Source organism: Podarcis muralis, chromosome 10, assembly GCF_964188315.1.
Source record: "Podarcis muralis chromosome 10, rPodMur119.hap1.1, whole genome shotgun sequence".
Taxonomy (NCBI): domain Eukaryota; kingdom Metazoa; phylum Chordata; class Lepidosauria; order Squamata; family Lacertidae; genus Podarcis; species Podarcis muralis.
The window spans coordinates 71,401,055-71,422,511 of record NC_135664.1 but is presented as its reverse complement, the minus strand read 5'-3'; the positions used below and the strand labels follow the sequence as shown (position 1 = coordinate 71,422,511).

General features: G+C 48.3%; 1 protein-coding gene across 1 annotated transcript; it reads left to right on the top strand.

Annotated features, from left to right (window-relative positions):
- Positions 1–2,542: 2,542 nt before the first annotated feature.
- CPA2 (carboxypeptidase A2) lies at positions 2,543–18,871 on the top strand. The gene is made up of 11 exons (XM_028747367.2): positions 2,543–2,995; positions 5,249–5,330; positions 7,308–7,442; positions 8,282–8,380; positions 10,263–10,364; positions 12,281–12,382; positions 14,086–14,196; positions 14,346–14,436; positions 15,189–15,391; positions 17,482–17,566; positions 18,601–18,871. The coding sequence occupies exons 1-11, from the start codon at positions 2,931–2,933 to the stop codon at positions 18,786–18,788; spliced, it is 1,263 nt and encodes a 420-aa protein (XP_028603200.2). The 5' UTR covers positions 2,543–2,930; the 3' UTR covers positions 18,789–18,871.
- The last annotated feature ends 2,586 nt before the right edge of the window (positions 18,872–21,457 follow it).

Genomic DNA, 21,457 nt, shown 5'->3' with positions numbered 1-21,457 from the left:
GACCCTGATGTTGGGGAAGATGGAGGGCACAAGGAGAAGGGGACGACAGAGGGCGAGATGGTGGGACAGTGTTCTCGAAGCTACCGGTATGAGTTTGACCAAACTGCGGGAGACAGTGGAAGACAGAAGTGCCTGGCGTGCTCTGGTCCAAGGGGTCACGAAGAGTCGGACACCGACTAAATGACTAAACACCAACAACATATCACATAGCGTTCTCCTCTTTGCAACGTGCTGGGAAGGCAACCAGCTTGTTCGAACGCCGTTTGCCGACTGACTGGTGCGTCCGTGAGAAGCCGCGCTGTGTCAGGCATGGAAAGTCCTCCCCTTGCTTCAGTAACTTCACAGACAAGAATTAACAAGCGGTTTATATTTTATAGTTGTCAGGTGCTGGTGGTGGTTGCTCGTGAGTAACCAGGCAGGACTCCGACCTGTCTTTAACAGGTTTTATTTGGTGCAAACTATTTACAGTGCAGAACCACAAAGTTCATGTCCGTCTCAGTAACTTACACATTCCGGGAGTGGCCCCTTCCGGTTTCTCCCCCAACATAAGAACTTAGACACCCCAAATCTCCTTACATTTCACCCCTCTGCCTAAGCTGGGCGATGGAAACAGCGTGTCTGCCTCCTGGCCAGCCTGCCTAGGTGAGGCGCTTGGGCTTTCAGTAGCATCTTCTAGCCCTCCCCTCGCTTGGCTGCCCCCTTCCCCCTCTGCTCCACTGGAGGTGTGGCTTTCACCACCGCTGGACTAGACACTGCTCCTCAGAAGCCTCAGAGGCTCTCTGTATCCCCCTGCCTTCTGTCGGGACCCGCGTTTGACCAAGCTGATAAAGCTCATCTTCCTCCGGCCTCCGAGTCCTTCGGAATCGCCCCCGACGAGATTGATGACCTGAGCCTCTGATAAGGCTTCAGGCACATCCCATTCAGCAGAGAATCCAAAACAGCAGGCGGAAGTGACGAGATTTATGGCTACATTGCTATGCTTTATTACTAAGCTACGCAGACAGAAAAATACACCCTCTCCCTGTGAGAGCAGAGAGCAACTGAAACAAAGGAACAAAGAACAGGAAACCAGTACGTCACATCCGTCTCCCGTCTCCTGTGAGACTTCCAACAGCCTGGACTGTCTCTGGAATGTAAACAGAGTCTTGTGACTCCAAAGCACTGCTCAGTGGCAAACAGAAACTAACACCTCCCTCCCCTGTTCCGATGGCAGTTCCCTGACAATAGTCGTTTTGATTCAGTCATCTGGTTGCAAGCAAAAATCGACATCTCTCCACATTTATAGTTGGCTGCTCAAAATCCTCCACTTCCATCTCCAGCAACATCCTGGGAAGTTCCTTCTCCTCTCTGCATTCTTTGTCCTCTAATACGGATGGATCTCCTAGTTCTTGGGGAGGGAGGTGTTAAGTTGTGGGTGAACATGTCAGACGACACAGCGATTCTTCAGACAGCTCTTCTTTATTCAGATGCCAGAACAGAACGGAACTGAAGGCCTCAGTCAGCCTGCTTATATAGAGCTCCAGTACCTTATTACTGTAACAACTTTCTAAATCTATCCAATCACTGAACGTCACTTTCGATCCTTCATTTGCATACTAACTATCCAATCACTGAACGTCACTTTCGAACCTTCATTTGCATACTATTCAATCACTGAACGTCACTTTCGATCCTTCATTTGCATACTAACTATCCAATCACTTAACGTCACTTTCGATCCTTCATTTGCATACTAACTATCCAATCACTGAACGTCACTTTTGATCCTTCATTTGCATACTAACTAACATACTAACAGTGCAGACAATTTGGAGCTACCTCTGGGTGGGGAACCTTTGGCGCTCCAGAGGTTGCAGAACTACAGCTCCCATCAGCCCCAGCAGTAATGACCAGTGGATAGGGATGATGGGCGTTGTAATCATAATAATAATTTTAATTTATTTATACCCCGCCCATCTGGCTGGGCTTCTCCAGCCACTCTGGGCAGCTTCCAACCAAATATTAAAATAAAGTAATATATCAAACATTAAAAGCTTCCCTAAACAAGGCTGCCTTCAGATGTCTTCTAAAAGTCTGGTAGTTGTTGTTCTCTTTGACATCTGGCGGGAGGGTGTTCCACAGGGCGGGTGCCACCACCGAGAAGGCCCTCTGCCTGGTTCCCTGTAGCCTCACTTCTCACAGGGAGGGAACCGCCAGAAGGCCCTCGGAGCTGGACTTCAGTGTGCGGGCTGAATGATGGGGTTGGAGATGCTCCTTCAGGTATACTGGGCCAAGGCCATTTAGGGCTTGAAAGGTCAGCACCAACACTTTGAATTGTGCTCGGAAACGTACTGGGAGCCAATGTAGGTCTTTCAGGACCGGTGTTATATGGTCTCGGCGGCCACTCCCAGTCACCAGTCTAGCTGCCGCATTCTGGATTAATTGCAGTTTCCGGGTCACCTTCAAAGGTAGCCCCACATAGAGCGCATTGCAGTAGTCCAAGCGGGAGATAACCAGAGCATGCACCACTCTGGCGAGACAGTCCGCGGGCAGGTAGGGTCTCATCCTGCATACCAGATGGAGCTGGTTGTAGTTCAGGAATGTTTGGATTCCCCGCACCTGACTTACCTGTGAATAGGCTGTCTCTGGAATATCTGGGCCACATCCAGTCGCTTGGACAATTCTGCAATTTTGCTGTTTACTAGCGTGCCCCGATGGCTCCTGCGTCCCAGCCTTGCTGATCAAGGTCCACCCATTAATTATATGATTACATCAAGGCAAGCAAGACTTTCCAAGGGAAAAGATACTCCCTTATCTTCCAAGGTGCTTCGAACCTTTCGGACGTGACATGGGAATTTAAACACATGCAGCCACTTCGGAAAGGCTTGGACGCAACTTAAATACAGCCTCGCCGAATCATCATTCTCCCGCTTCTGAACAACTTTCCAAATATGAGGCTGCTTCTGCTTCTTGCAGCCCTTGTTGGGGCTTCCCAGGGACTGCAAACATTTGCTGGGTGAGTTCTCCTTTGCACCCCACTGTTTCTGGAACGCTTCCTTTGCTGCTTTCGCATCCTCCAACTGCCCCTATTTCCCCAGGAAATTCCTGGAATCACAGAAGCCATCCCAGCTTCTGATTTGATCCTGCAATGTCCTGCAATGAAGTAGTGTTGGCTCTGGTGCTTGCAAAAGACATGTGTCTTTTGGTCACGTTGTTCCCTGCAAGCCAGCTGACTTGCGCAGCGCCAAAAGATGTGCGCCTCCTAGTTTTCATCCGAGGAACGTTGGAGAGTATTGTGCTTCTCAAACACTGCAATACCAGCAGACTTCGGGGCTCAGGGTGACCCTGCTGGCTGATGGCAGTTTTGTAGTTCATCCAGAGATCAGGGTAAGCTGCTTCTTAGGGTGTGTTTGTGGCAACCTCAGAATACCTTCCTATGCCCTCAGGAAGATTGCTTCTTGGTTCGGCAATCATCCATCCTGATTCGTTTACAGTGGTACCTCGGGTTAAGTACTTAATTACAGTGGTGCCCCGCAAGACGAATGCCTCGCAAGATGGAAAACCCGCTAGACGAAAGGGTTTTCTGTTTCTGAGTTGCTTCGCAAGACGATTTTCCCTATGGGTTTGCTTCGCAAGACGAAACGTCTTGCTAGTCTTGCGTTTTCTCTCTCGCTCCCCCCCCCTTTTTTCTAAGCCGCTAAGCCGCTAATAGCCTTTTAGCAGCTAAGCCGCTAATCCTTTAATAGCCGCTAAGCCGCTAAGCCGCTAATAGCGCTAATCCGCTTAGCCGCTAATAGGGTTGCTTCGCAAGACGAAAAAACCGCTAGACGAAGAGACTCGCGGAACGGATTCTTTTCGTCTTGCGAGGCACCACTGTAGTTCCGGAGGTCCGTCCTTAACCTGAATCTGTTCTTAACCTGAAGCACCGCTTTAGCTAACGGGGCCTCCTGCTGCTGCTGCGCTGCCGGAGCACGATTTCTGTTCTCAACCTGAAGCACTATTTCTGGGTTAGGGGAGTATGTAACCTGAAGCATATGTAGCCTGAAGCGTATGTAACCTGAGGTACTACTGTACAGGGACGACTTAGCAAATAATAAATTTTTATTTGTGCTCTGACTGATGGACGAGCTCTTCCCCGGACTCAACTCTCGGGCCCCAGACTCTTGGCCTGGCGCCCCTGAGAGCCCGGCGCCTGTGGTTAAGACGGCCCTGGGAGGCATCGAGGCATTGCTCCTCACACACACTTGAGGTGGTAGATAATTTTGTCTCCCTGGGTTCCACCATAGTTCAGACATGGGTGTCAGACAAAAACGACCCAGGGATCTTCCCCAGAGAGATTAAAGTTTCTTTGTGAGAAAAAGGAGTCTTACCCCAAAGATCAGGCATAACCAGATTTATTGTCGAACAGCGATGTACGAGATACCCGTCCCAACCCAGCTCGTACTGTAAAGAGGACAGCACGCATTCCAGTTTACATCACATATAATTTATATCCTACCTAGTCCAAAATTCCTTCCTACAATCTCCTATTGGTCAGGAAACCGCAGCTACAGACTTTTCCGAAACGCCTTCTTCACATTTTCTCCTTGATATGTGTCCCCAACCATTACATACATCCCATGTCCATTTACATACATCCCATGTTCACGCTAATTACCTTTATCTTCTTCAAGGGCCGTCTTGCCAATATTCATAAGCCTTTTAAGCCTGTGCTAGCCCTCTAATCAGGGACGCGGGTGGCGCTGTGGGTTAAACCACAGAGCCTAGGACTTGCCAATCAGAAGGTCAGCGGTTCGAATCCCGCGACGGGGTGAGCTCCTGTTGCTCAGTCCCTGCTCCTGCCAACCTAGCAGTTCAAAAGCATGTCAAAGTGCAAGTAGATCAATAGGTACCACTCTGGTGGGAAGGTAAACGGCGTTTCCTTGCGCTGCTCTGGTTCGCCAGAAGCGGCTTAGTCCTGCTGGCCACCTGAAACTGTTCTTAACCTGAGGTACCACTTTAGCTAATGGGGCCTCCCGCTGCTGCACGATTTCTGTTCCCATCCTGAAGCAAATTTCTTAACCCGAGGTACTATTTCTGGGTTAGCGGAGTCTGTAACCTGAAGCGTCTGTAACCCGAGGTACCACTGTATCAGACTTGGTAGGTTCACATCAAAATGTCTGCTCCCATCCCAAAGCTCACGTTGGCTTCCCTGTGTGGTAAATCTACCTTGGATAAAATTGCAGTGCTGCAGAGAGCTGAGCTAAGTACCATTTTTGAAATCTTGTAGGGATCAAGTTCTTCGGCTGGAGCCAAGAGATGATGAACAGGTTCGCCTTCTGAAGCAGCTTGAAGCTCTGGAACCTCTCCAGGTGTGTGGTTTTTCCTCTTGGGGGTGCTGGCTAATTCTCCGTCCTGAATGTATATGGTTGGGGGTGACAGCTGAACTGAATATTATTATTAAGGTCACAGACCAGTTCCCGCTCACTCTCCACCCCCATCGTTCAGCCTGGACACTGAGGTCCAGCTCTGAGGGCCTTCTGGCGGTTCCCTCATTGCGAGAAGTGAGGTTACAGGGAACCAGACAGAGGGCCTTCTCGGTAGTGGCACCCACCCTGTGGAACACCCTCTCTTCAGATGTACAGGAAATAAGCAGTTATCCTATCTTTAAAAGACATCTGAAGGCAGCCCTGTTCAGGGAGGTTTTTAACATTTAACGCTGTATTGTTTTTAATACTTGATTGGGAGCCACCCAGAGTGGCTTTGGAAACTCAGCCAGATGGGCGGGGTATAAATAATAAATTATTATTATTATTATTATTATTATTATCATCAGAAACATCATAAACACAACAGGAACACATTGGATTGCAATTGGGTATAACAGAGACAATTCAGATATAGCGGCAGTTAAAAATATATATTAAATCTTGATCACTAAAATATAACCCAAAACTGTCATTTAAAACCTTAATCATTTTGGTAGTACAGCTTGTTCCGTAAGTTTTATGGCAGTCGCACAGAATTTGGCCACCCTGAGCGTGATCTCTAGACCCTTGTCCTCTACCAGGAGTTTTAGACATTGAAGTTCGGACCCATTTGGAGACAGCTTGTTCAGAGACTGACAGAGCTTCTGGAAAAAGAATATCCTGGAAGCTCAGCTCAGAAGCCCAGGTTACGCTTTGCATAGCTTCAATTCCTTAAAAGTTGCACAAGTAATAATGCCTATAATTGCACTGGATTCCACAGAGGAGCGTCTGTTTCTTCCTTTGCTTGTTATATTTCATTTTCAGCTTGGGCTGCCTCTCCAAGGCTTTCACAAGCTCCACACAAAGGGGGAGGCTGTAATTAGGGAGATGCTTAGGTGCGTACGGCAGTCCCGATCGCCCGGTTCCTGCTCAGAGTCCTGATTATTGTTGTTGTTTAGTCGTTTAGTCGTGTCCGACTCTTCGTGACTCCATGGACCAGAGCACGTCAGGCACTCCTGTCTTCCACTGCCTCCCGCAGTTTGGTCAAACTCATGCTGGTCTCTTCGAGAACACTGTCCCACCATCTCGTCCTCTGTTGTCCCCTTCTCCTTGTGCCCTCCATCTTTCCCAACATCAGGGTCTTTTCCAGGGAGTCTTCTCTTCCCATGAGGTGGCCAAAGCATTGGAGCCTCAGCTTCAGGATCTGTCCTTCCAGTGAGCACTCAGGGCTGATTTCCTTCAGAATGGAGAGGTTTGATCTTCTTGCAGTCCATGGGACTCTCAAGAGTCTCCTCCAGCACCACAATTCAAAAGCATCCATTCTTTGGCGATCAGCCTTCTTGATGGTCCAGCTCTCACTTCCATACATCACTACTGGGAAAACCATAGCTTTCACTATACGGGCCTTTGTTGGCAAGGTGATGTCTCTGCTTTTTAAGATGCTGTCTAGGTTTGTCATTGCTTTTCTCCCAAGAAGCAGGCGTATTTTAATTTTGTGACTGCTGTCACCATCTGCAGTGATCATGGAGCCCAAGAAAGTAAAATCTCTCACTGCCTCCATTTCTTCCCCTTCTATTTGCCAGGAGGTGATGGGACCAGTGGCCATCAGCAGGTACACAGTTCATGCAGGTCCAAATGGCCCTGTCATGTTGGGTGCAACTTGACTGGCTTCTCTGACTCCCAGGAGTGGCGGCAAAGGAGGCAACTCTCTCCCTGCCCCCACCCATGCTTCCCCATCATCATGACACTGTTTCTGGCTAGCGTACTCAACAAAGATGGGAATGGGAATATGGGGCTCTCTGTGGCTGTGAGAAGCTGCAATGGCTTCAGGGTTTTGCGACGGTCCCGGCATCTTCATTTTTGCTTGTCTTTGCTTGTCAGCTGGATTTCTGGCGTTTCCCTTCATATCCTGGTCGTCCGGCAGATGTCCAGGTCCCCTTTGCCTGCCTGCAAGATGTCCAAGCCTTCCTGGAGTCCCATCAAATCAAGTACTCCGTCCTGATTGAGGATGTCCAGGTAGGAAAAGGGGGGGGGGGAGAGCTGGGAGGAAATCTACTGTGAAGCCTTATGTCTGTTAAGTCTGTTGAGAATGCTTTAAAAGTATGGTGTGGATCTGACCTTTTTAAAATAGGGTAAAGGACCCCTGACAGTTAAGTCCAGTCATGAATGACTCTGGGGTTGCGGCGCTCATCTCGGTTTACTGGCCAAGGAGGCCGGCATTTGTCCACAGACAGTTTTTCCGGGTCATGTAACCAGAGCAGCGCACGGAAACGCTGTTTACCTTCCCGCCAGAGTGGTACCTATTTATCTACTTGCACTTTGACGTGCTTTCGAACTGCTAGGTTGGCAGAAACTGGGACCGAGCAACGGGAGCTCACCCCGTCACGGGGATTCGAACCGCCGACTTTCTGATTGGCAAGTCCTAGGCTCTGTGGTTTAACCCACAGCGCCACCCGCGTGCCTAAGCCTGTCTGACATACTCTGCACTAGGTCCATACACAACACAAAACACTGTTGCTGTATGTAGGTTTTATTTAGGTTTAATGAGGCCCTTAGCTACTGAAGGTAATGGGGCCCTTGATATGTCCAGCTGTCCTTTGTCAACAACAAATTGTCACTGTTTTTCATGTTGAATATATGCTATATGGTAATTGATGGACCTAATAGGAGCCTACACAACACAAAACACTGTTGCTGTATGTAGGTTTTATTTTATTTGGTTTTTATCTTATATTTTGGAAATCTACATCCAGTGTTTTTTTCCTTTAAATTTTTTTGGGGCCCTCAAGAGAGTGGGGCCCTAAGCTGTAGCTTGTTTAGCTTATATGTAAATCCAGCACTGGTTTTTGCCCTAGGCTATTGTGGATGAAGAAGCCCGAGAGATGAACCTTAACGAGCGGAAGGAGCGTGGCAGTGACAGTTTCAACTACGCCGCATATCACCCCTTGGAATCCGTAAGCAGGATAAAGATTTGATCACCTCCTCTAACCTGCTGCTTTTGTCTTTCTCTTCAAACTCAAGATGGAGATGGAGGAGAGGCAGTGTGCTGGTCCCGGGGGGGCGGGGGAAGTTACCGTGCGGCGTGGTCCGTGTCCGGTCCGAGGCTGAAGTGGGGTCCAAGGCAGGGAGACGGGTTTGGTCAGGAACTCTGGCAGGAGAGCAGGTGAGGATACCGGCAGGAACAGGTTACCAACGATGTTGCTCCCGCAACCTGGGACTGGGGCTGACTGGCTTTTATCTTCCCCAAGGCATAGGGCAGCCCCGGTCCACAGGTGACTCGCCTCTCCTGGCCTGGAGGCGAGCACTCCTCCTGCGAGAACTTAGTTCCCTCCGCCTCTCTGCCCTGAGTCTCTGCAGCTCCGGAGAGGCTGGAGGGTTACTGGACCCAGAGGCAACCTCACCTTCCCCTGACAGGGCTGGGAGAGGAGCACCTGCAGGCAATGGGTCCTCCATCACCTCCGGAGCCAGAGTGGATTCAGCTGGTGTCTGATCCTGAGGATCCGGCACAGGTGAGGGCCCTTCAGGTTCAAGGCCTTGCCCCGGCTCAGCTGGTTCTGGAGGCGGGGACTCCTGTGCAGGCTGGGATTCCTCAGGTTCAGCCTCTGAATCAGATTCCCAGGCCCTCACAGGCAGAGACCTATGGACCTGCTCTTGCACCAAATGCCCATTTCAACTGCAGGTAGTTTATCCTGGCAGTGTGGGGGCCCCAGAGAGCCAGTCCTGTGCCCTGGCCTGGCGTGCCAAATCTGCCGCGCTGTTACAGTGAGGGCGACGTGCTGTCACTCATCTGTAAGATGAAGAGACGTTAGGAAGATGCCTCGTGCTAAGCCAAATTGTTGGCCCGCCAAAGTTGGTATTTGTGGGGAATTAAATAATTGAATGGACTTGTGTGGGTGGACGGACAGCAAAAAGAAATGGCTGGGCACCTGGATTCGAAAGGTGGAGCTAGCACACAGAGAGCCCCAGTAGCGGAGAATTAAACTCATAAAAGTTGCCCAGTGGTGTAGCGTTGGGAATATACCATATTTTTCGCTCTACAAGATGCACTCCCCCCCCCCTAAAAAGTGAGGGGAAATGTGTGTGCGTCTTATGGAGTGAATGCAGGCTGCACAGCTATGCCAGAAGCCAGAACAGCAAGAGGAAGCGCTGCGCAGCCTGCATTCGCACCAGAAGACGCACACACATTTCACCTTACTTTTTAGGAGGGAAAAAGTGCCTCTTGCTGTTCTAGCTTCTGGCTTAGCCCCTCAGTCCCTTCCCCCACCTCCCGGAAAAGCCCCTAAGAGCCGCGCTGCCTTTAAAGAGCTGCGTGGAGCGTGTCTGTGGCTCTTGGGGGCTTTTCCCCGAGGAGGGAGAAAAGCAGCCTGTCACTGACGGAAAAGCCTGCAAGTGCCGCACACACACTCCACGCGGCTCGTGAAAGGGAGCGCTGAGCAGAGTCTGGGATGCATACAGGCTCTGCTCAGCGCTCCCTTTAAAGAATATTTTTTTTCTTGCATCCCCCCTCTAAAAACTAGGTGCGTCTTACGGTCAGGTGCATCTTATGGAGTGAAAAATACGGTAGTTTGTTAGACCTTTCTTATCCCATTACAACACTCCCCTCTTTTTCAAGGAACAGACCACACACTGCTAAGTAAGTTAAACATGCTTTACTTACAGATTCAAGGTCTCAGTCATGCATTGTTCCATGCAGCAGCAAGGATAACACAGGCAAAATACTTACTGCAAGCATTGTCGCTTTACACCCGACACTTGACCCCAGATACAACATTCTCTCCCCCCCCTAAACATTCCTCTCTCCAACAGAGGTATAAAACATGCGATGTTGTTTTTTAGATTTACAGCGCTATGGATGATATTGTGGCTGAATACCCCCAGCTTGTGAGCAAACATCAGATTGGGGAGTCTTATGAAAAACGACCCCTCTTCGTCCTCAAGGTACGCCAATTTCATGTTAACTACTACATCATTAGCTAACTGCAAATGGTGCAATTTCTCCCCCAGCTAGCTGCTTCTTGCCTATTTATGTTAGGATATAGTTCCGTTCCGCCTTAAAAGGGAACAGGCTGATGTGTGTCACATGCCTGTTTACTTCCGGCTCTCGCTGGGAACTTCTGTTTCTATATAGCTTTTGTGTTACTGCTGTTTTTCTGGAGAAGAAGGGAAGCAGACATGTTTTCCTTTGTTCCTGAACTATGCTGAATAAAATGCTGTACATTATGCTTGCACATCTCTCTGTCCGCCTCTTCTGCTGTGAGATGATTTACACACTCTGCTGACAGAGCGTGCACGGGTCTCTAAATGTATCTGAGGCTCGTGTCACTGATTGATGCTGTTCCAAGGGAGACCGGCTGCCGGCCGGTGGCTGGAGCCAGCTGGGGGCCTGCCTGTCTTCCCAGCAGTATCCTAACAATTTAATCAGCCTGCTGCCATGTTTCTGTTAGGATATTTCCTAACAGAATGCTCTGTCATTTTCACTCATGGATTGTGAATGGTTGATGCAACTGTTTCAGGACATCAGAGTTTCTGTGAAATGTCCTATACAGGTGTATCAAGACAATAGATCCTGTTTGGCTTTGCTGAACTCAGAGAGTTGCAAGCAAAGAACCAAGTACTTGCAGATTAAGCTACATCATGCAAGAGAGTGTATTCAGAAAGGACTCATTCAGGTGTCCTACATGCCAGGAAATGAAATTCCTGCTGATCTGTTGTCTAAGCTTGTTAACAGAGAACAACTTAAGGTTTATGTACAGAGGTTGCAATTGGGTTGAACCACAGGTACTACAGGTTACACGGAAAGGGGGAGGATGTTAGGATATTTCCGTTCCACCTTAAAAGGGAGCAGGATGTTTGTGTCACAGCCTGCGTATTTCCTGTTTCACAGGATGTTTCTGTTGTGTTTTTGCTTTCGTTTCCTTCTTCGTGCCTAAACGCTGAAGCAGGCGGTCATGTTTTTCTTTGTTCTGACCAACACTGAATAAACTTGTAAATATGCTCTCCTGCTGTGCATCTTTTGCTGTGTGAATTCTGCTGATAGAGTGTGCACCAGCCTAAGAATGTGGAATACTATTTCTGAGGCTTTGTGTCGCTAATTGCTGATACTGTGTGTCTACGGGAGATCGATGGATCGTCCGGCAGCCGGCTTGGGGGCTATGATGGACTTTGTCTCCCTGGCAGTATCCCAACAATATGCACTTAGCAACTCACAGAAATGGTCTAACCAGAGTTAGCACCAGTCACAGATGATGGCACTTGTAATGCTGAACTAATTTTAAGGGAATGAAAGGGAAGAAATTTGCACCACCGAGGTGTGGTGGCGGGGAGAGGCTGGAGGGAGGAGAGGTGCAGCCCTGAAGCTAACTCCTGAAACACAGACCAGAGTTTGCAGGAAGCTAGCGTTGCGTCTGCACCTGACCATGTTTACCTAATATGGATGGAAGCTAGACGGAGGGATAAGCAAGCATGGGGACAGCGAGGCGGCTTTAAACCCTGCTAACAGGGAGTTTCCGTTTTGTATATAGCTTTCGTTTTCTGTCTGCTGCCTCACACGAAGGCAGGCAGTCATGTTTTTCCTTTGTTCTGACCAACGCTGAATAAAGTTGTAAATATGCTCTTCTGGCTGCATCTTCTGTTGCGGAGTCTGCTGCAAGGGCGTTCACGAGTCCTGGAATGTGTCTGAGGCTCCTGTCGCTAACTGACTGATGCTGTTCTACGGGAGACCGATGGATCGTCGGGAGATGACTGTTCTCCCTGGCAGTATCCCAACAGTTTCGATGGTTGTATTTTGCTCCTGTTAGCCACCCTGCACACATTTTGGTGGAAACATCCCTTAAACATCCCTTTCTGTCCAATAGTTCAGCACTGGAGGAAGGAGCCGCCCTGCAATCTGGATCGATGCCGGCATCCACGCTCGAGAATGGGTCACCCAAGCTACTGCCCTTTGGACTGCGAAGAAGGTTGGCTGTTCTTTCCGACTGAACTATGGCTAATCCCTTTTCGCCTAAGGGCCGCATTGAGCCTTCGGCGTGCCTCTGCGGGCCGCATGCCAGCGGTGAGCATGGCCAAAATGAGTGGGACCCATGCTCATAAACATACCGCTGGAGAATAAAAGGGAGCAGAACTATTTCTGAGAAAGAGGTTCCACTGCAGCCCTTTTGGCCTGGAGTTCCACCAAAACTCAGGTCCGACTCAAGCTGGCCATCTGTAGGTGAAGAGGATTATCAGCTAAAAATAAAGAATGGCTGTTTTCCCTCCTCCCAAAGCCATAGCTGTCAACTTTTCCCTTTTCTTAAAGGGAAATTCCCTTATTCCGAATAGGATTCCTCGCAAAAAAAGGGAAAAGTTGACAGCTATGCTCAAAGCTGGTTTGGGGGAAAATGCATCTAAGCGAAGTTTTCCCTAAGAATCATAGAATTAAAGTTGGAAGGGAACCCAAGGGTCATCTAGTCCAACCCCCTGCAATGTAGGAATTCTTCACCCAACGTGAGACTTGAACTCATGACCCTGAGATTAAGTCTCGTGCTCTACCGACTGAGCTATCCCTTGGGTTAGATACAACACGAGAGAGACAGGATAAATATGGACTGTGGCTAACACTGTGTCTGCATCGCTTCCCACACCAGCCGTGAGAGTGCGCTGCATGCAGAGTAAACGGGAATATGTTCACATACTATAAAGGCTGAAATGGTTCAGGGCCACGATACCCCCAGGACCACCGCTCTCCATAGGAACCGACAGAACTGGACCCCGTGATCATTATCTGAGACCCTTCTTTGTGTGACTCCTCCCATGAGATGTACAGAGGGCAGCAACACGACAACAGGGCCTTTTCTGTGGTGGCTCCCCGTTTGTGGCATGCTCTCCCCAGGGAGGTTTGCCTGGCACCTTCTTTATACATCTTTACGCACCAGGGTAAAAATGTTCCTCTTCGGCTGAAAGACACCCGATGCCCTTTTAAATGTGTTGTGGGAGGGGGTGATTACAGTCATACCTCGGGTTACAGATGCTTCGGTTTGCACGTTTTCAGGTTGCACACAGCGCTGAACCCGGAAGTACAGGAACAGGTTACTTCCGGGTTCCGGCGCTCGCGCATGTGGAAAAACACTAAATCGAGTTTTGCGCATGCGCAGAAGCGCCGAATCACAACCCCCGTCTGCGCAGACGCGGCGCTGAGGGTTGCGAACGCTGCAGGTTGCGAATGTGCGTCCCACATGGATCACGTTCGCAACCTGAGCGTCCACTGTATTGGTTTGCTGTTCTTATTTTCACTAGGTATTTTGTGGTTTTTCTATTGTGATTTTTATGTTCTGAACTGCCCTGAGATCTGTGTGAATGAAGGGTGGTATACAAATAAGAATACAGTGGTACCTCAGGTTAAGTACTTAATTCGTTCCGGAGGTCCGTTCTTAACCTGAAACTGTTCTTAACCTGAGGTACGACTTTAGCTAATGGGGCCTCCCGCTGCCGCCGCCGCGCGATTTCTGTTCTCATCCTGAAGCAAAGTTCTTAACCTGAGGTACAATTTCTGGGTTAGCGGAGTCTGTAACCTGAAGCGTCTGTAACCCGAGGTACCACTGTATTATTATTATTATTATTATTATTAATAATAATAATCAGATTGAGACAAAAATAGCCCTAAGACCTCTTCTGCCCTCTGCAGATTGCCAGTGACTATGGGAACGATCCGTCAGTAACTACCCTGTTAAACGCAATGGATGTTTTTCTGATGCCTGTTGCAAATCCGGATGGATACGTCTTCTCTCAAACCAAAGTGAGTCCTTGAAAACTTACCACCCTCTCTTCTCATTCAAACTGGGAAGCTTTTCGGCCATTGCGGTCCTTTATCCACCTTTCTCGCTGCTCTCCTGGTGTTTTGTGGAGGGTTTTTCCAACGGCGCCATTCTTCTTTCTGACTTTCAGAATCGTATGTGGAGGAAGACCCGCTCCAAGGTTCCTGGCAGCTTATGCTTTGGGGCTGATCCAAACAGGAACTGGGACGCCGGCTTTGGAGGTAGGTAGGCAGAGAGATTTAATATTGGGCTGATGCAACAGGGCGTGATGCTTTGCTCGACTGATTCCATTTATGAATCATTCTCCATAAAATATCTTGAAGCCATTGCACAGGGCAAAACATCAACACTGCCAGCCCCAAAGAACAGGTCAGGGCTGGCAGGGGAAGCCCGGGTCCCCCCCTCCCCACCGGCCCCAGGGACCACACATTCGCTCCATAAGACGCACAGACATTTCCCCTTAGATTTTAAGGGGGGGGGGAGTGTGTCTTATTGAGCGAAAAATACGGTATGTGACCTGGCGTGTAGCACTCTTTGCAACTGCCGCTAGGAAAATTAGAGCAAATTATATAGCCAAGGTAGCCACCAACTGTAAAGGAGATGAATTTATTTGACCCTGTCTACATCAAGCTATATTCTGTCTTTTTCACCAAACTCCGAATTGTATGAATTAACGTTATTTTTTAAATATATTACACTTGATCTTAGCCAAAAGGCCAAGAAGCGATATTAGTGGCCATGTGATAATTTTAGCTTATAAATTTTATTGTTTAATGTCTTAACTTGTATATTAAGGTACTTTTATAGCTCTGTTTAGAGTAGGTAATGTCTTGATAATATAAATGCTTTACGTTTTTTGTCTCAATCCAGTATATTTTAATTGTTGAAGGATTCTGTGTACATTGCGGCAGCCTTTGGCTGTGTGCAATAAAGCTGACTGACACCTTGTTCTTTGGGCTTCCCACCTTTCCAGGACCCGGAGCCAGCAATAACCCCTGCTCCGACTCCTACCACGGCCCCAGCGCCAACTCCGAGGTGGAAGTGAGGTCCGTCGTGGATTTCGTGAGGAGCCACGGAAACCTCAAGGCTTTCATCAGCATCCACAGCTACTCCCAACTCCTGATGTTCCCCTACGGCTACAATTGCACCGCCGCCATCAAGGATTACGAAGAACTGGTAAGGCCCCAGGCTGGATGTGGCTGTCCTGGCAGAGACGCCTGTTATGTACTGAAGTTCTCACCCTGGGCCAGCAGGGGGTATACTGTGGATAGTTTTCACTCAGGTCCGCATATGCAAATAAGGGATTGAAAGTGACGTTCAGTGATTGGATTGTTACAGAAAGTTGTTACTGTTGCGTTGTAGTTGAGCTCTATATAAGCAGGTTGGCTGAACCCTTCAGTTCAGTTCTGTTCTGGCCTGTGAATAAACAAGAGCTGTCTGAAGAATCACTGTGTCGTCTGATACATTCACCCACAACTTAACAACACCCACTGCTGGCCGGCTGCTCGATGACAGCGGCGAAGGTTATGACTCCAGCGGCCAGAGGCAGAGGTGGAACTCATTGCCACAGGACAGCCACCAACTCAGATAGCTAAAAAAAGAGAAAGGATTAGGTGAAAATCACGGAGGAGAACGCTCCTAGCTGCAATGGAAGTGTTTGCTTCCGCTGGTGGAGGCAATTGTGTCACTGTATGCCAGTTGCTGCGAATCACAGGTCTGGAAGAGTCTTGCCCTTGCACCCAGGTCCTGCTTTGGGTTTCCATAGGTATCTGGTTGGCCACAGTGAGAAAAGGATGCTGGACTTGATAGGACCTGCAGCTCAGAGATAAGCACAGCCAGACTCCTCTTAGGTCCCAAGTTATTTATCCAGTAGCACCTTTTTCGATTTTGAAAACATAAAACGAAACCAAGCATGCAAAGTTAATGTGCTAAAACAGTTCAAAATTGCCTCGACTTTCTACAGATCTATGACAGATTCCTTTGTCCATTGCTTAGAAACGATGATATTAGTCGGGTAAGTAATACAGATGGATTCTTAAAACAAATAAAGAATACAATAAATAAATTCAGGTAGGTAGCTGTGACGCTATATATACTTAGTTGGTCTCTGAGGTGCTAATGGACCGTTTTTTAAAATTTATATATATATATTTCTACTGCATCAGACCAACACAGCTACCTACCTGAATTCATTTACTGTATTCTTTATTTGTTTTAAGAATCCATTCGTTTTAATACTTTACTTACTCAGTTAATATCATCGTTTCTAAGCAATGGACGAAGGAATCTGTCATAGATCTGTAGAAAGTCGAGGCGATTTTAAACTGTTTTAGCACATTACCTTTGAATGTTTTGTTTTTTTCGAAATCCTTTTGATTTGATTTTACAAATATAGGCTTATCACCAAACCAAATACACATCCATATATAGAGATTGGGATGCGGGTGGCGCTGTGGGTAAAAGCCTCAGTGCCTAGGGCTTGCCGATCGAAAGGTTGGCGGTTCGAATCCCCACGGCGGGGTGAGCTCCCGTTGCTCAGTCCCAGCGCCTGCCAACCTAGCAGTTCGAAAGCACTCCCGGGTGCAAGTAGATAAATAGGGACCGCTTACTGGCGGGAAGGTAAACGGCGTTTCTGTGTGCGGCTCTGGCCCGCCAGATGCAGCTTGTCACGCTGCCCACGTGACCCGGAAGTGTCTCCGGACAGCGCTGGCCCCCGGCCTCTTAAGTGGGATGGGCGCACAACCCTAGAGTCTGCCAAGACTGGCCCATACGGGCAGGGGTACCTTTACCTTTACCTTTATATAGAGATTACTCTGAATCTCGTGACTCCCCCCCGCCCCCATCCCCTCGATGGATCCTATTGTCAACATTTTCAACCGCATATTGTTTCATAATCTATATTTTATATCAATCCATATTGCCCATATCATTTGTTACATTACAGGTGAGATTAAAACCCTGCTAATGTTTTCATCTGCTTACAGATGAAATATATTATAAGCTTTCCCCATTCTTTCTTACTTTTGTATGTTTTAAAGCAGGGTTGTAAAGCTTTCTCGATTTTCCTGTTTTTATCTCTTGCAAACTGCTGCGAGGTTGTTGTTGTTGTCAATGCTGTTTTACCATCCAGCGATGCATAGAAAAAACCCAACCAACCAACCAACCACACCTCTAGCTTTGTTTTATCCATCCTTTGGTAGGAGATGTTCCAGGGATTCAAAGGTTCTTTTGTGATTCTCCTCGACTGACTTTTGATTTCCTTCTAGGATGCGCTAGGAAAACAGGCGGCCGATGCTCTCGCTTCTCTCTACGGCACCGTATATAAAGTTGGCCCCATTTGCAACATTATCTGTGAGTATATATGCCTGATATTGTGGTCATCAGAGGTCTTCCTCAGCTCAGGATGGGGGCGGCTTTTCAGCCCGAGGCGAAAGAGAGCGGAGCCACAGAGGCCACACCCACCTTAATTGCTTTTTGTAGTTTCGCTACCAAGGTCCGTATAGTTAAAGTTATGGCTTTCCCAGTCGTGATGTATGGAAGTGAGAGCTGGACCATAAAGAAGGCTGATCGCCGAAGAATTGATGCTTTTGAATTCTGGTGCTGGAGGAGACTCTTGAGAGTCCCATGGACTGCAAGAAGATGCAACCTCTCCATTCTGAAGGAAATCAGCCCTGAGTGCTCACTGGAAGGACAGATCCTGAAGCTGAGGCTCCAATACTTTGGGCCACCTCCTGAGAAGAGAAGACTCCCTGGAAAAGACCCTGATGTTGGGAAAGATGGAGGGCACAAGGAGAAGGGGACGACAGAGGACGAGATGGTTGGACAGTGTTCTTGAAGCTACCAACATGAGTCTGACCAAACTGTGGGAGGCAGTGGAAGACAGGAGTGCCTGGAGTGCTCTGGTCCAGGAGGTCATGAAGAGTCGGACATGACTAAACAACAACAACAACAACAAAGTTTCGCTACCAGCACTGATAAATATTTCAGCTTTTCGGTTGCACAATAAACCGCTTACATGCTTAGCGATATTATTTGACACCTTAACACAGCAAATGTTAAATACTTTGTGGAATAGGCCAGAGCTCAGGGATGATGGGAGTTGTAGTCCAACAACATCTGGGGACCCACAGGTTGAGAACTGCTGATCTATGGGCTATTATTAAAAGGAGGCTGCATTTAAAATTGTATTTTTAACCTGTATTTTATACTGTTTTTCCCCCTGTTATGTTTTTATTGTAATTTTACTGGTGTTAGCTGCCCTGAGCCCGGTTCTGGCCGGGGAGGGCGGGGTATAAATAAATTAATTATTATTATTATTATTATTATTATTATTCATACAGATTGTCAAGCCAGAGTTCCATCCTGAGTATTTTTCTTCCTTCCAGATCAAGCCAGTGGAGGCAGCATCGACTGGACTTACGACCAAGGCATCAAATACTCCTTTGGTCTCGAACTCAGAGACACCGGCCGGTACGGATTCCTCTTGCCCGCCAGCCAGATTATTCCGACAGCCCAAGAGACCTGGCTGGCTCTGAAAACCATCATGGAGCACGTGAGGGACCATCCATACTGAGAAGAGGGATTTTGGAGCCTAGAGGGACAGGGAGAGAAATCAACCACACGCTGCCGTTTAAAGATGAATAAAGACGTCTTTAAAAAAAACAACCCCAAAGGAGCTGTGTTGTCTCATAAGAAAAAGGGAGCAGTGGGGAAAAGCTAAACGCCATGCATGGGCGATATTTTTTAAATGGGACCGGCTTGAAATGCCACAAAATAGCAAGGGAACTTTCAAGTTTTCCAGGTCATTTCATTTTACACAGAAAGGCTGCCCCAAATTTAGCCTGGATATGAATTACAGTGGTGCCTTGGTTCTCAAACTTAATCTGTTCCGGAATTCCATTCCAAAACCAAGGCACACTTTCCCATAGAAAGTAATGCAAAACGAATTAATCCGTTCCAGACTTTTAAAAACAACCCCTAAAAGCGCCGAAATGAATCCGTTCCGGAAGTCTGTTTGACTTCTGAAATGTTCGAAAACCAAGGCACAGCTTCTGATTGGTGCAGGCGCCCAGGAAATAATAGCCAACAGCCGCATCAGATGTTTGGCTTCCGAAAAATGTTCGAAAACTGGAACACTTACTTCTGGGTTTTCGGCATTTGGGAACCAAGGCATTTGAGAACCAACGTACCACTGTACAGTCATACCTCGGGTTGAAGTTGCTTCAGGTTGAGTGCTTTCGGGTTGCACTCTGAGGTGAGCCTGAAGTAACAGAACGCGTTACTTCCTGGTTTCGCCTCTCGCGCATGTGCAGTCAAAATGACATCACACGCATGCGCGGAAGCGGCGAATCATGATCCGCGCACGCGCAGACACACAGACACGGGTTACGTTTGCTTCAGGATGCGAACAGGGCTCTGGAACGGATCCCGTTCCTATCCAGAGGTACCACTGTATATTTATTTCAGCCATTTATCATCGCCTTAGGTTCCTTTGGGAGAAAGGATGGGATAAATGAGTGAATAATAAAAGTTCAACAGCCTGACAAACACACCATACATTTAAAGCACTCCTCTGCCCACCCAGAACCCTGGAAATTACAGTTTAGCCCTTCAAACTAGAGTTCCCAGTACCATTAACAAATGACAGTGTGGAAATTGGTAATTTGGGACCCCAGCTAATTGATTTATTGGTCCTCAATTAGCTTTTATGGTAGCCCGGTCCGGCGCGCTTCCCTCAGCTGCGCACGCTCAGCTCCTTCTTCCGTGAGCTCCAGTCACACCTTAGCAGAGATAAACACAGCGGTGATAAAACTGTCACGGCCTTTCACTTAGCTTCCAAACAAACACAGAGTCCGAGGTTTGTCCATTTCAGCTCTTTATTCCAACATTTCCCCAGGGATTTCTCCTGGGCTCCTTTCCGCCATTACCGGCTACGTCTTTTTTTTTCAACGACCAGAGGGGAACAGAACAGAAACTCCTCCCAGACTCCTCCCAGCTTCTACTGCTGACGTCTGAATGTTGAGGCATCATGGGAACTTTTTAACCAGTTAAGTTCCAACCTTAACACCCCCTCTATGCCTCGCATTCTGACAAGACCCTTTTGAGTTCAACACCTTGCCCTTTTCCCTTGTGCCACTTCCCGGCATCTTTCCCAGGCACCTGTTGAACCCCTTCAACATTCCCAGAATCACACTGTGCGACACTTTTCCACGCACCTGTGACCTGATACCCTCCTGACCCTTTAAGGCCAGCAGTTGTGTCTTCTCCGTCAGACTCTTCCCCCTCTGACTTGACACCCTGTTTGTGAGCTTTCTCCATTACCGGAGATGAAGCCTCACACCTGGACACTCCTTTCACAACTCTTGGAGATGCCCACACCTGCCCTGAACCCTGACCCTGGACTTGGTCCCCATCACCGGGTTTTGAACCCTGATTCTGGACCTGATCCCCGTCACCGGGCTCAGCCACAGCCTCCCTTCTCCCTTGAGAAGACTTTGCACCCGTCACCTGGTGACGTATTCCCTTTTCCTTGAAAAATTCCTCCAGAGCAGACCCAGTAAACTGTGACCCTCGGTTGCTCTTGAACCCTTGCACCTTGGTGGAGAACTTTAGTTCCACCTCCGCAACCCAATCCTTGATCAGTTGCGTTGCCTCCCCCTGTGATTTGAGAGAGAGACACCAGCCAACCTGGCTGTGGCCATCTGTCAGCGATGGCACATACCTGGCCCCACCCAGACTCCCACACTTCCTGGGTCCTGACAGATCTGTGTGTGAACAAGCTCAAAAGCTTCCTTGGCTACCCTCCCAAAAACCCGGGAAAACCAAGTACCTTTGCATGCCCTGCACCCTTGGGACCTCCCACATTTCCGGAGTTTTTACCCTTTTGTGCACCTGTGCAACTTTTGCACATCTTTGGGAACCTTAGCACACTGCACCTGTGCTTTTTCAGCATTCCCACCACCCTCCAGAGGTGACTCCAGAACAAAGAAATTATTCTTGCTCTTCGCTTTTGACCCGTTGTCGCCCCCCTCTGAAAATGGAACAGGTGTCATTTTCAAAGCACATTTTTGAACCCCTGCTTCGTTAGAGCAGATACAGATAACCGACAACAATTCAGTCCCGGCACAACGTAGATCTCTGGCTCCTCCTGTTTCAGGGAGAGAAAAACACGTTAGCCAATTGTTCCTGTCGAAACAGCCCTGCAGTTCCGCGGCCTATCAGGTGCTGCCTGATAGCAGAAAC